General features: G+C 37.8%; 1 protein-coding gene across 1 annotated transcript in view; it reads left to right on the top strand.

Moving 5' to 3' along the window:
* SBF2 (SET binding factor 2) overlaps positions 1-13,954 on the top strand; it is a 494,333-nt gene that overhangs the window by 380,633 nt on the left and 99,746 nt on the right. Inside the window, 1 exon segment of the mRNA XM_078148119.1 lies at positions 11,397-11,567. Within this exon segment, the coding sequence (XP_078004245.1) occupies positions 11,397-11,567 (171 nt within the window).

Here is a 13,954-nt window from a genome sequence, read left to right as displayed (position 1 = left end):
TATGTTTGAAAGTAATACAAATCTGTATTACCCATAGCCATTCCCTAGTGAATAAATGGTAAAATATGTAGACAAACAATTCTCAAAAGAAGAGTTTCAAAGAATTAACAACCATATGAAAGATTGCTCCAAATCGCTTATTTGATTAGCTCCAAATTACACCGAAAGAAATGTGAATTAAAACAACTTAAGGAATCTCACATGTTCAGCAGAATGGCAAAGTGACAAAAGATGGAGTCACTCAGTGTTGGAGGAAATTAATCCAACTGATAAAATAATATGTGAAATAATCCAACTAGTTTGAAAAAGGTTGAAATTTTGCTTTTAAAAAAGGTAACATTTTCGTATTCTTTGGCTCATAGATTCCACTATTAGGCATATACACCATTCCTAGCCTGGTTGAGGGCAGATAAAACCGAGTTGGAATTGCAATCACAATCAATGCAGATAAGAAAAATGAAAATTGAAAAATGTGGTTCCCAAATGACTATTTTTCTTAAAGAGTCATCTGTGTTTATAGAAAATGCCTACAAGGTTTCCCTGCTTCAGACACAGTTCTGCTAATGATATTTTTTTCAGTTTTAGTTTAGTTTTTAGGGGGAAATGAGTAGCTGGAAACTAAATGAAAAAAGTTATATTCAAAAAATATAATAGTACTATAGCTTCCCCCTCCATCCCTTAAAAAGACTTTTTTCCATATTATTTAGCTGCTAAATTCCATTAAAATCATGGATAATTATGACAGTCATATTTGTGTATTTTTTTTTAATTCTCTTTACCTCATGTGAATTTCTGAGGACAATGGAGACATTTTGAAGTTTGAAGTGCCTTTGCAGGGTACTTCATTTCCTTCTAGCTTCATGATAGGCATGGTAATCTACTTTCTAGAGCCTTCTAGAACCTGTCCACATCATGAGTGGCAGGAATGGCCCACCTGTTTCAGGCCATGAAATAGTGTCTTGGATTTGGCCCCATCCCTGTTATAGTGTGAAGGATTGAGAGCCTGAAGCAGTCAACTGGACCCAAAAAAAATCAGACTAATAAATTCTTCCTTTCCTTTCATATGTTTTATCTTTTGGCTCTGATAAAGAAAACTTTGGCTATCTTTTTGTTACCTTATCTTACCTGAGAGTCAAGACAATTAAAGAATTGAAAACTATTGTTATAGGTGTTAGAGTTTAACAGAAGTTTCTAGAAGTAATTACCTCGGTGTCTCAGACAGGAAGATTTTTTTTTTTAATTTAAAAATATGTGCAGTAGATAACTACCTACCTTGCTTACCCCTTATTTCCAGTTACTCCCCCATTTAAAAAAAAATTATTTAGAAATTACATGTAGGGCTGACCTTAGGGAAAAATGGTCAGTCCCAGACAAGCTGCTCCTAAAAATGCCACAAAAACTGTTCCATATGCCCCTCTCCCTTATCCAGTCACTAATTTGCCTTTCCATGTCTCAGCAACTTTGCTTTAGTTCCATGTGAGCTGGTCACAGTTTCCATAATGCCTACAATATGTAGGTGCTCAAGGACGCAGGCCTTTGGTCTCTGCTAAGCTAGACTGCCCTGAAAAAAGTTTAATAACACGTTTATGCTAAATAGTTCACTTTTCTTACTTTCCTGTGAGGTAGTTGATAAAAATAGTATTCCCATTTTTACAGTTGGAGAAATCAAGGTCACCCAGAGAGGAAGTGACTCAGTCAAGATTACCCAGTTATTGAGTGGCCAGGCCAAGATTCTACTGTGTTTGTATCAATTGGGTGTAGTGGCAAGAGCTCTCAATCTGTGGTCGGTGGTCCTAGGTTTAAGGCCAGGCAACCTTGGCTGAGTCATTTCATTTTTGTGACCCTCAGTTTTATTCTCTGTAAAATGGGATTAATCATTATCTTCCTCACATGGTTATTGTAAGAAAATGCTTTCTAAACTTTAAAATGCTATATAAATGTGAATTATAATTTAAACTGGAAAACTTTTCAGGCTAGTCTAGTCCATATTGAGTCATTTATCATATAAACGTGTATTGGCCCACTTTCTTTCCTTAATAAATACAGAATGACCATATTTCTATCTCCTTTTGATTAGTGAGGCTTCCATAGGTGTTCAGTCATGATTATTCTTGTTGCCAGACTTGAAGATAGAAAATACATAGCACACTGGTGAATTTGGTGATTTGTCACTGAACCCAGACTTTATTCTGGAACCTTTTTTTTAACCAAATCTCTGACTCTGGCTCATAGTGAGCATCAGGAAATGGATGTAGGTGTTACAAGGCCCAGTCAAGAATCTGCTTGCTGACTTTGTTAGGACAAAACTCCTGTACAACAAAAGAATCTGCATGCTCCCACCCACCCCCCCCAGCTCATTTCAATGAGGTTTTACCTATATCACTAATTCATTGCTAACCTTTAGCAGCTCTTTGATTTCCTCCTTTACTTTCTCATTTGTAAAATGAGAATTCTTAAGGAAGAGACTTCCCTTGTGTGGCAGGGAATGAGTAGTTGTGGACCACTGCAGAAAAAAGGAGTTTAAATCCACCCTGGCTGATGCCTTCTTTCTCTCACTTCTTTTGCATGTATTATCTCTATCATAGCACTTTATTGTATGCAAACAGTCCTCAAGTTGAAAAAGTCCATTTATAAGTGGTTTGGGGAACTTGGATTGGTTTTTCCCATGCAACAACATTATAGATGGTGGTTAGATTCCCAGACCAACCCACAAAAATATAAATAGCTAGTTGAAGTATGGGACTATCTCAAATACATGTAACTACCATTTATATTGGAAAAGGCATGCCACGTGCCAACTTGGGATGCCTTACGAGCAGGGACTCCCTGTGTGGGTCCCCACAGGCATGTGGGGAATTACACAGGGCCTGTCTGGGGAAGTTGGGGGAAAGCTAGATGAAGTAACTTGTTCAGTTTCAACATTTGCACAAAGAGAACTGGAAATGAAAATATAATCAGATGATATGCAAAGTCAGAAACTACAAAACAGCAGATAAAGGGATTGTTTTATTGTGGAAATGCTGATCATCTGCAGGCTTTGATAACCGTTGCTAGGCATATGCACCATTCCTAGAAGGATTTGAAAGCAAAATCAACTCAGATAAGAAAAATAAAAATTGAAAAATGTTCTCAGGTGGGAGAAGCTTAGGGGTGGGAAGGAGAGATTTAGAGGCAAACTAATCTGTGGCCCGTTTGTGTACATAAGAAAGTGTCTTTCAGGCAAGATGCTCATTATTGCCTGTTGTCTAAATGTCTCTGTCCACACAATTTAGCATTTTATTTTAACAGTGTGTCTGTGTGTGTATAAATAATGCTGTTATATGAGATGCCATCTTCATCACATGTGTGTATATGTGTGTTATCTTCCTAACCAGATTGTATGGTCCTTGTGGGTGGAACATATCTTAAGTTTCTTTGGTATCCATAGTGCTTCTCATAATGCTAAGGACATGACAGAATCTCAAATAGCAGTAGGCCAATTTTTTAAATTACCATTGGAATTTTAATATTAGGATTAAAGTGGTCGTTTATGCAGAATGTTTGCATTGTATTTTCTTGTTACTATATGCTGTTTTAGAGATGATTTTAAAGAATTGTTATTTAAAGGTAGAGGTTCTCCTTCTACCTTACTTTCTGTGCCTTAGATATCTGTGTGGTTGAAAAAAATTCATCACTCAGTGGCTGACCCTCTGAAGTTAAGCCTCTGTATGCTTAGCCAAACTGTTCTTGAAAAAGGAGACTTAAATATATCACTGGGCCTGGACATAAGGCCTTTCTGGCTTGGTGTAAGACCTTCCTAAATTTCTGTCTCTCTGGAACAACTTTCAAGAATCCAAGGTTAGTACTCCAAGTGCTACCAAAAGACGTCAAAGGAGAATAACAGTAAGATGTAGGAATAACCAACATATAATAATTCTAAACAGACAACAGTGCAGACAACCAAGGGACTTACTGAAAGCAGCAATAGGAAGTTAATTTCTAGGGCAGTAAAATTAGGGGAAAGGTCTTTCCTTGCAGTACTCTGCCCCTTCCAGAAATAATGCATACCTTATTTCCTCTAAATATTTGTAAAAGCTATTTAGGAAGTACTGAGAATTTGTGATGTTCTCAGAACTGCAAATACTGTCCAACTCTGGAGGAGAAAATAGAGGATTTTATAGCCGTATAAAAAAGAGTTGAAAAGGACTTCAGTTGCCCTCTGGTAAAGTCTTTCCTCTTAGAGAAAAGGAAACCAAAGCCCAGAAAGAAGAAGTGGCATTATTTGCCATGCTTCAAGTTAGCCTAGAGGCCTCAGAGCTCCTTTCCAACTCTGAGGTTCTGTTATTCTCATTGTAAAAAGTCAATAACTAAACATTCCTTTATCTGTTAAGGACAGGGACAAAAGAAATGGTTCCAAAAAGTGAGAAGGTCCAAGTAGGCCTGTAGGATCCCAGAGGCCTCTCCCAAGCTTGACATCCCAGGATGCCATGGTTCTGTTTCATGACAGAACAGAGATCTCCCTTTACCTACCTTCTGGTGGCCCGTAGAGCTTAAGCGTTTCCAAAAGAAAGATTGAAAAAACTTTTAAATGACTAATGTTTGAATGACTGGAAATGAAAGTATAATCAGATGGTGTGCAAAGAGAGAAACTAAAAAAAAAAAAAATACAGATCAAGGGGATATTTTGTTGTGGAAATGCCAATCATCTGCGAGCTTTGATAGCTGTTATATTGCGGAAGTTCATGGCTACAGAAAAACCTCAGCATGTAGTCAGTCTTTGTATCCGTAAGCCCGGGACCTTCCTTAAAAGTAATTGATTGCAGCCGGCTCATCCAACTTTCTGTGCTAAGGTTTTGTTTCTCCGAGGGAGGAGAGCTTTCTTAGATAAGCCAGCCCCATGTGCCTTCTTTATTTGAAAGGCTGCCTCACACTGACCTTCCTTGGCCTTCACTTGTGCTAGCTTTTCTTCTGAAGTTTTTATGCCCAGTTGTATTTGTTTAACCAGCCCCTGACCATTAAGCCCCGGTATTGATGTTGTGTCAAATAGACCATTCTGTGTTCTTTTTAGAAGCCCTAGATAGAAAGGAAGAGGCGCTGCTTAATATTGAACCTCTAGGAACTCATAAATCACATGCAAAATTACTCAGGGTTGGGAAGGGAGGCTATAGTCTATAGTTATTCTTTCACTACTCAGTAACTAACTGTATTATAAAATCCATGCAGAAATATTACCTGCTTCTATAGGATACACGTATGTGCAGACATACATTACATATATACATCACAGTTGTGAAACACGTAGTAAATTTTCAGTCTCCAAAAATACATTTGGGTGTTATTTCCCATGGGTAGAAAACATCTCACATACTCAAAGGATTTAGAGTTGGAAAGGACCTTAAAGATAATTCTTAAGAAATCATGTTTAAACTGTGTTTTATAAAAGTACTTAACTTTCCATTTTGAAGAAGAAAGGTAATCTTGTGTGTGGTGTGACAGAAAATGGGATGCATGGCTTACAAAAAATTTTGAGAAACGGATTAGAAATTCTGTTTTGTTGCAGTAAGAGATTTGAGATTGACTGTGGGTTTGTTCTGGGATTTGAGTTGGTTTTTTTGTTTTACATTTGAATGATCCTGATAAAATCTGCCTCTAGAATCACGGTTGGCTAGCTGGTTGGGTGGTTGGTTGGTTTTTTGCAGGGAGAAGGATCTAAACTTGTGATCTCATCAGTATAAGGAATTCCCGATGAGGAGCAATCCTCTGCCCCAGTAGACTGACACCTTCCTGCAGCCTGCAGTTTCAGTGGCTGCCCGGGCCTGAGAAGGTGAGTGACTTGTCCAGGGTCACATAGCAAGGATGTTCAGAGAAAAGACTGGAGCCCAGGTCTTGCTGAGTAGCAGACTGGCTGTCTACCTGTTACACCATGCTACCTTTCCTAGAATCATAGAAGCTGGAAGAGACAACTCACGTCAAGAAAGGAGACAAGATAATCTCCTTTTGGAGAGTGTTTTATTGGTTGCTGCCATTAGAAACCACCATAGTAACCATTTTCTTCAGAAGCAGCATGATGTAGTACACGAAAGGGCTAGACTTGGAGTCAGCAAAGACCTTTGTTAAAATCCTGCCTGTAGGAAAGTTACAACCTTTCTGGGACTCAGTGTCTTCATTTGTAACACAGGGATAATAAATACATGTACCTAACTCACAAGGTAGTTGTAAGGCTGAAATAGGATAATGCATGTAAAGAATTTTGCAAACCATAAAGCACTATTATATAAATAGCAGTTTCTATTATTTATATTAATCAATGGTAAATAAATAATAAACATTTATTAGATACCTACTAAGTGCCAGACACTATGCTAAGCACTGGGAATACAAATAAGAAAAAGAAAGACAGTTCCTGCCCTCAAGGAGCTTACTGTCTACTAGAGGAGGGCAACCTGCCAAAGGAAGCTGAAAAATAAGGGTTGGTAAGAGGTAAGGGGGCATGGTAGAAAAGTCAGAGAAATCCAGAATTAGTAAGTGAAGCCAGGTGGGAAATGAGAAGATATCTGAGGATATCTGTTAATACTATTGTAAGTATTGCTATTCTTATGTTTGTACAGCTTCATGAGCATCTGTCTAGAATCGTAGATTCACTTCTGGAATGTACTTCAAACGTCACGTAGCCAAACCCCCTCATTTCACAGAACAGTGGACTTGACCACAATCCCATGGGTAGGAAAGAGCTGAGGTAGATGTTGACCTTGGTCCTCTGACTCTAAAACCAGAGCTCCTTCCAGGTCTCTCCAGTCATCTTTAATCTAATCCAATGGATGAGGAAACCAAGGCTCAAAGACCGCCAGCAATCTTCCCCAGACTCAGATGAGCTCACGTATATTAAGCACTTTGCAAACATCGAAGTGTCTGTTGTTCTCATTAATAATGTCTTCACCAAAAGCCAAAACGGAGAAAGACAATTATAGACCAGTTTCCCTAATGAATATAGATGTAAAAATTTTAGATAAAATATTAGCCAAGAGATTACATCACTTATTATGAGGATAATACACTATGACCAAGTGGGATTTATACCAGGAATGCAGGGCTGGTTCAGTATTAGGAAAATATCAGCATAATTGACCATATCAATAATAAAATTAACAGAAATTTAATGATTATCTCAATAGATGCAGAAAAAGTTTTTGACAAAATACAATATCCATTCCTATTAAAAAAATAAAACACTGAAGAGCATAGGAATCAATGGAGTTTTCCTTAAAATGATAAGTAGCATCTATCTAGCATCAGCAAGGATTATATGTAATGGGGATAAACTAGAAGCATTTCCAGTAAGACCAGGGGTGAAACAAGGTTATCCATTGTTATTCAGTATTGTACTAGAAATGTTAACTTTAGCTGTAAGAGAAGAAAAGGAATAGAAGGAATTAGAATAGGCAATGAGGAAACAAAACTATCACTCTTTGCAGATGACATGATGGTATACTTAGAGAATCAACTAAAAAACTACATGAAATAATTAACAACTTTAGCAAAGTTACATTATATAAAATAAGCCCACATAAATCATTGGCATTTCTATATATTACTAACAAAGCCCAGCAGCAAGAGATAGAAAGAGAAATTCCATTTAAAGTAACTGTAGACAACATAAAATATTTGGGAGTCTACCTGACAAGACAAACCCAGGAACTATATGAACATAATTACAAAATACTTTTCACAAAAATAAAGTCAAATCTAAATAATTGGAAAAATATCAGTTGCTTATGGGTAGGCCAAGCTAATATAACAAAAATGACAGTTCTACCTAAATTAATTTACTTATTCAGTGCCATACCAATTAAGCTACCAAAAAATTATTTTATAGAGCTAGAAAAATAATAACAAAATTCATCTGGAAGAACAAAAGGATTAGAATATCAAGGAAGTTAATGAAAAGAAATGCAAGGGAAGGTTGCCTACCCATACCAGATCTAAAACTGTGTTATAAAGCAGCAGTCATCAAAACTACTTGGTACTGGTTAAGAAATAGAGTGGTGGATCAGTGGAATAGGTTAGGTACACAAGATGCAGTAAGTAGTCAATGTCTATAATAATCTACTGTTTGATAAACCCAAAGACTCCAGCCTCTGGGGTAAGAACTCACTCTTTGACAAAAACTACTGGGAAAACTAGAAAACAGTATGGCAGAAACTAGGCATAGATCAACATCTTACACTGTATACCAAGATAAGGTAAAAATGGGTACACAATTTAGACATAAAGGTGAAACTGTAAGCAGATTAGGAGAGCAAGGAATAGTTTACCTGTCAGATCTATGGAGAAGGGAAGAATTTATGACCAAACAAGAAATAGAGAACATTATGAAATGCAAAATGAATAATTTTGATTACATTAAATTAAAAAGGTTTTGCACAAACAAAGCCAATGCAGCCAAGATTAGAAGGGAAGCAGAAAGCTGGGAAACAATTATTACAGCCAGTGTCTCTGCTAAAGGCCTCATTTCTAAAATACATAGAGAGCTGAGTCAAATCTGTAAGAATGCAAGTCATTCCCCAATTGAGAAATGGTCAAAGGAGAGGAACAGGCAGTTTTCAGATGAAGAAATTGAAGCTATCTGTATTCATATGAAAAAATGCTCAAAATCACTATTGTTAGAGAAATGCAAATTAGAGCAGCTCTGAGGCACCACCTCATACCTGTCAGATTGGCTAACATGACAAAACAGGAAAATGATAAATGTTGCAGAAGATGTGGGGAAATTAGAACCCTAATGCATTGTTGGTCCAACCATTCTGGAGAACAATTTAAAACTATGTCCAAAGGACTATCAAACGATGCATACCCTTTGATTCAGTAATACCACTGCTAGGTCTTTATCCCAAAGAGATCATACAAATGGGAAAAGGACCCACACTTACAAAAATATTTATAGCAGCTCTTTTGTGGTGGCAAAGAATTGGAAATTGAGGGGATGTTCATCAACTGGGGAATGACTGAACAAGTTGTGGTACGTGAATGTAATGGAATACTATTGTCCTATAAGAAATGGTGAGCAGGCGGCCTTCAGAAAAACCTGGAAAGATTTGTATGGACTGATGCTGAGTTAAATGAGCAGCACTAGAGAACACTGTTCACAGTAGCACAGCAACATTGTGCATTGACCAATTTTGTTAGACTTAGCTCTTCTAAGCAGTGCAATGATGTAAGACATTTCTAAAATACTCATGATGGAAAATGCTACCCACATCCAGAGAAAGAACTATGGAGTCTGAATGCAAATTGAAGCATAGTGTTTTCTCCTTTTTTTTCTTTCTCATGGTTTCTCCCTTTTGTTCTGATTCTTATTTCACAACATGACTAATGTGGAAATATGTTTAATATGAAAAAAGCATCTGTTTCTCCAAAAAAAAAAAACCAGGTCATGCTACATTAACCTCAAAAAAAATAATAATGTCTTCACCATCCCCATTATTTACTATGAATAGTAATAATAGGGCTAGGACTTGAGTGCCAGTGGCCTTACTTACTTTTCCTGAGTGTCAGTGGGCTTCTCATGCTGAGCCTCTCTCAGTTTACAGAAAAGAACGTTTGGTTGGAAAACCCAGGTGGTATTTAGGATCAATCTGCCAGGCAGAATAACTGGGCAGTACACTCCAGGATCAAATATAAGTTCCCCTTTTTGGCTTTTGTACCCTGGCCTCTTCCTGCCTTTCCAATCGGCTTACATTTTATACCCCACACATTTACACTTAGATTTACACCCCACCCTGTCTTTCAGCTCCATGTTTTTTCACTGGCTTCCCTCAAAACTCAGCAAAAATCCCACCTTCTGCAAGAAGCCTTTCTTGACCCCTGCCCCCTTAATGCTAATGCCTTCCCTCTGAGATTACTTGGAGCTTACCCTGTAAATATCTTGTTTGTTCTAGTCGTTAACATGTTTTCTCCCTCATTAGACTATAAGCTCATTGAGGATAGGGAACATATTTTTGCCTTTCTTGGACTCTCCAGGAGTTAGTCCCATCGCCTGGCACTTATTAAGGGCTTCGTGAACACTTACTAATTTACTGACTAACTGCCCAGGGAAATTAATGACTCACCCAAGGTCAAGCAATTAGTGATTAGGGATCTGAGCCAACAATGCTCTGACTCCAGATTCGTTATTCTTTCCCCTTTATCATGCTTCCCCTCTAAAAAAAAAAGTAAATTCACATTAACAGAAGTTGCCTTTTTGAGCTTCATTCCCAAAATAAATCTGTGCTTTCAGACATACAACACTCTACATTTTTTTCAATCTACAAAAAGTCTGCCTGCAACTATGTTGCGCTCGTTTTTCATGAGAAATTGGCAAAAATTAGCATTCAAACTGCCTTAAGCTCCAGCCCATCATAAGGTCAGTCAGCAATCCACGGGTCACCTTATGAAAGATCTAGTCAGTCATCAACAAGTCAGAGGGAGTCAGCCTCAGAAGTTTTAGATCTCGATTCAAGTTTAGGAAAGAATGTTCTAAGAAACAGAAGAACAGTTCTTCATGGAGCTGCAGCACAGCAGGATCCATGAGGGAGGAGAGGCAGAGAGAGGGAGCAAGAGCAGCGGCGAGGGGAGGCGAGAGAGGAAAAGTAAGAGAACTGGGGAGAGGAGGAGAGTATCTACACCAAAGCCTATGAGAATCTTCTTTGTAGAGAATGTGCGAGCTGAGGACACAGGATGGGAGCTGGACAGCTTTCTGGCGTTTCCGAGAAAATCTTAGGGTGACTTCAGCATTTAGTTTTAAATACTTAATTACAGAGTAATGACATATAGAGTGGCATAGTAGATGGATAGGCTGCCTCAGAATCGTGAAGACCTGGATTCAAGTTCCTCTTCTGACACTAACTGACTTTGGGACCCTGGGCAAACTTCTCAAAGCTAGGGCAACTCTCTAAGACTACAACCTAAGGTGCAGAATAATTCCCGATCTGTATTAGTAGGGGAACTCTCCTCATCAGGAATTTTATAAGTCAATGAAATCACAGAACTGGATCAAAAAACCCCCACTAAATCCAAATAGCAAACACAATAACCACTTCAAGAGCTTGCGCGCATGCGCACACACACACACACACACACACACACACACACACACACACACACCCATGATGCATTTTAAAACCTGTAATGAGCAATTTTTGCACTTTCTGCTAGTTTAGTTATGTCTTTAGCTCAGATAATCTAATGCCTAGCATAGTGCTTTTTACATTTTAGACAATTAATGTTGGTTAAGTTGAATGATTGAGTTGAATGTATGCAAAAATAGTACTGTGTACTGTTGTGAAACATTCTTTGGGTAAACTTTGTCAGAGATGGTCCTTTGGGTGACTTAAATTATTTGTTTTCCACACTGATGGTTGTGTTTTGGTGTGTTCTCACAGAAACTCGCCCCTGGAGTCAGTCAGTTTGCTTATACTTGTGTGCAGGACCACCCTATATGGACTAATCAGCAGTTTTGGGAGACAACGTTTTACAATAATGTGCAAAATCAAGTTCGCTCCCTATACCTCTCAGCCAAGGAAGACAATCATTCAACACACTTGAAGCAAAAGGTGAGAAAATAGGAAATGTCTTTGTAGACTAGAACTCAGACAGTAAGTGGAAGCGTATTTTTAAATGTACAGTCACAATTAAAAAAAAAACTCAATCGCTTTGGTTTTTTTGCTTGTTGTTTATTAGGTGAATTGATATTTATGATGTTTATTTATATTAGTATCTTTGAACTGTTCATAAGCCCTGAATTTTAACAAATGAGAATCCATTGTGCCTCTTTTTGGGAACAGCTATTGGAAAACAGAGGTAGGGGGCCTCCTAAAGCCTCTCCCTATATGTTTATGCTTTTGTGAAGTTCACCTTTTATAAAACCCTCTTAAAGTGACCAACAGACCATTGACAGGTCACTGCAGGCAGGCTGGCATAGTGCTGGTGGCACTGTGAGTTGGCTTCACCTTTGGGGAGCTTAGTCTGGCAGTGTATAACAAAAGCTACAAAACTATGTGCCCTTTGACTTGGAAATTCCACTTTGGAACAGATATCCCAAAGATATAAATCCCAAGGGGAAAAGAGTAATTTGTACAAGGATCATTTCTAGAAGTGCTATTTATAATCATGAAAAACTAGAAGGGTAAGCATCTGAACAAATGAAGGTGTTGGAAGAGGATAGAACACTTGGGAATTGAAGACTAAATTACCTGGGCTTTGTTTATTCCTCAGAAGGTCTGTCACCTGAAATCATGTTTAGTGACAAAAAAGAAGACATGAATTACAAACATGCAAAAACTCATCCCTGTAAAGCTCATTTAGCAGAAACAGGAATGAAAGAGGGATGGGATTCAGACCAGCTACAGCCAGATCTGGGTAACCAGCTCTTCCTCAGCTGTGCTCTCTTGAATAAGTTACAAGAAAAGGCCTTTCTGTCCATTGTGGCTCCTCTCACTGGTTTTCTATAGCATTGTTTGCTCTTTGAAAGAATCTCTTCAAGTCTGTACCTCATCTAGCAATTCGAATGGAAATCTTAAAATTCTGGATTAACATCTTCACCAGCAGAACATATTAGACTGCCCATCCTCTCCCAAACTTGCTATCTTTTTACTTTCATGGCTTCCTTATTCCTGGAATCCTTTCCCTTATCCCCACCCCTAATTACTACCCGTTAAAATCCAACTTATCATTTTTCCCCAGCTCAGATGTTGTTTCCTTTATAAAACTTTCCTTAATTCCCCAGCCAAAATTTCTATTTCCCTTATCTGTACTACAATAGCACTATATTTGTACTTCCGTTATGCACCTATGACAGACTGCCCTGTGACATGATTTTTCATGTATGCATTCTGTCCTTCCTCCCCATAAAAATGCTGGGATATTTCCTTGGCTGCCTTTGTATCCCCAGGGCCTACCATAGTGCCTGACATGGAACTGGCACTTTAAATAAATACCTGTTGGATTAAATATTATGTTATAATTAAATCCTATGTGGTAAATTTCTTGCCAGCATAGCTGTCACTGCTAGAGTTCCTTTATAGGCTTATGAGGACAGAGACTGTACCTTTTCTTTTACCAAGTCAACAAGCATTTATTAAGCATTCACCATGTATGAGGCACTGTGCTAAGTGCCATAGCCAATCATATAACATAATACTGTATGTGACCAGGGTAGGTTTGTGGTTATATGGTTTATTTAATTTCTCTTCTACAACTGACATTTTAATGCAGTCCTATTTGTATGAAAATAGTAGATAATTTTAAAGAGGCAGCCATTTGGCACTGCATTTAATTGAAAGACTCATTGCATTTATATATCATAGATTGCTGGATGGCTCATCTTGGGCAAATATTACACACTAGGGGCTTAAATAGTGCTTTTTATCAACAATATATGTTGCAGTTATTCTTCCATCAACAGAGTCCACTAGACACATGATTGTGACAGTACACCTTTGCAAATTTAGTCACTGGAAATTCCCATTTTGGGAACATACATCTAGAATCTTAACTAAACTAACATCATAGTTTAGTGACTCCACTTGAAAATTGTGATTATGTGCCTTCTCATTCAATCAGCTGGTAAAAGCTTAATTATTACGGTCATCTCTCATAATCTAAGTAATTATTGTGTGATAAGTGAAGCATGCTTTTCTGAATTTCTTTTGGAACATGTGATTTGGTTAAGAATTGACTTTCAGTAAGTATTCATCTTTTGTCATAGACTACTAAAGATTAGTGTCTGTGCTATTGCTTTTGAAATCAAATTAGATTATTGTGCTCCAGTGGTCGTTTTTAGCATGTAGTAACATTTAAATTGAACTTTTTTCAAAGTCATTTGTATATCAAACACCAAAGTTTGTGTTCACGTCCTCCCTATTTGTTTTAAATGGCTAACCCCAAACCAACACTTACCCATGTACCACTGCACAAAAAAAAAATGCATTCCATATAATTT

Source organism: Phascolarctos cinereus, unplaced genomic scaffold (genome assembly GCF_003287225.1).
Source record: "Phascolarctos cinereus isolate Bilbo 61053 unplaced genomic scaffold, phaCin_HiC Scaffold_9;HRSCAF=440, whole genome shotgun sequence".
NCBI lineage: Eukaryota > Metazoa > Chordata > Mammalia > Diprotodontia > Phascolarctidae > Phascolarctos > Phascolarctos cinereus.
Note: the sequence above shows the minus strand (reverse complement) of the source record. Positions and strands in the feature narration are given on the sequence as shown.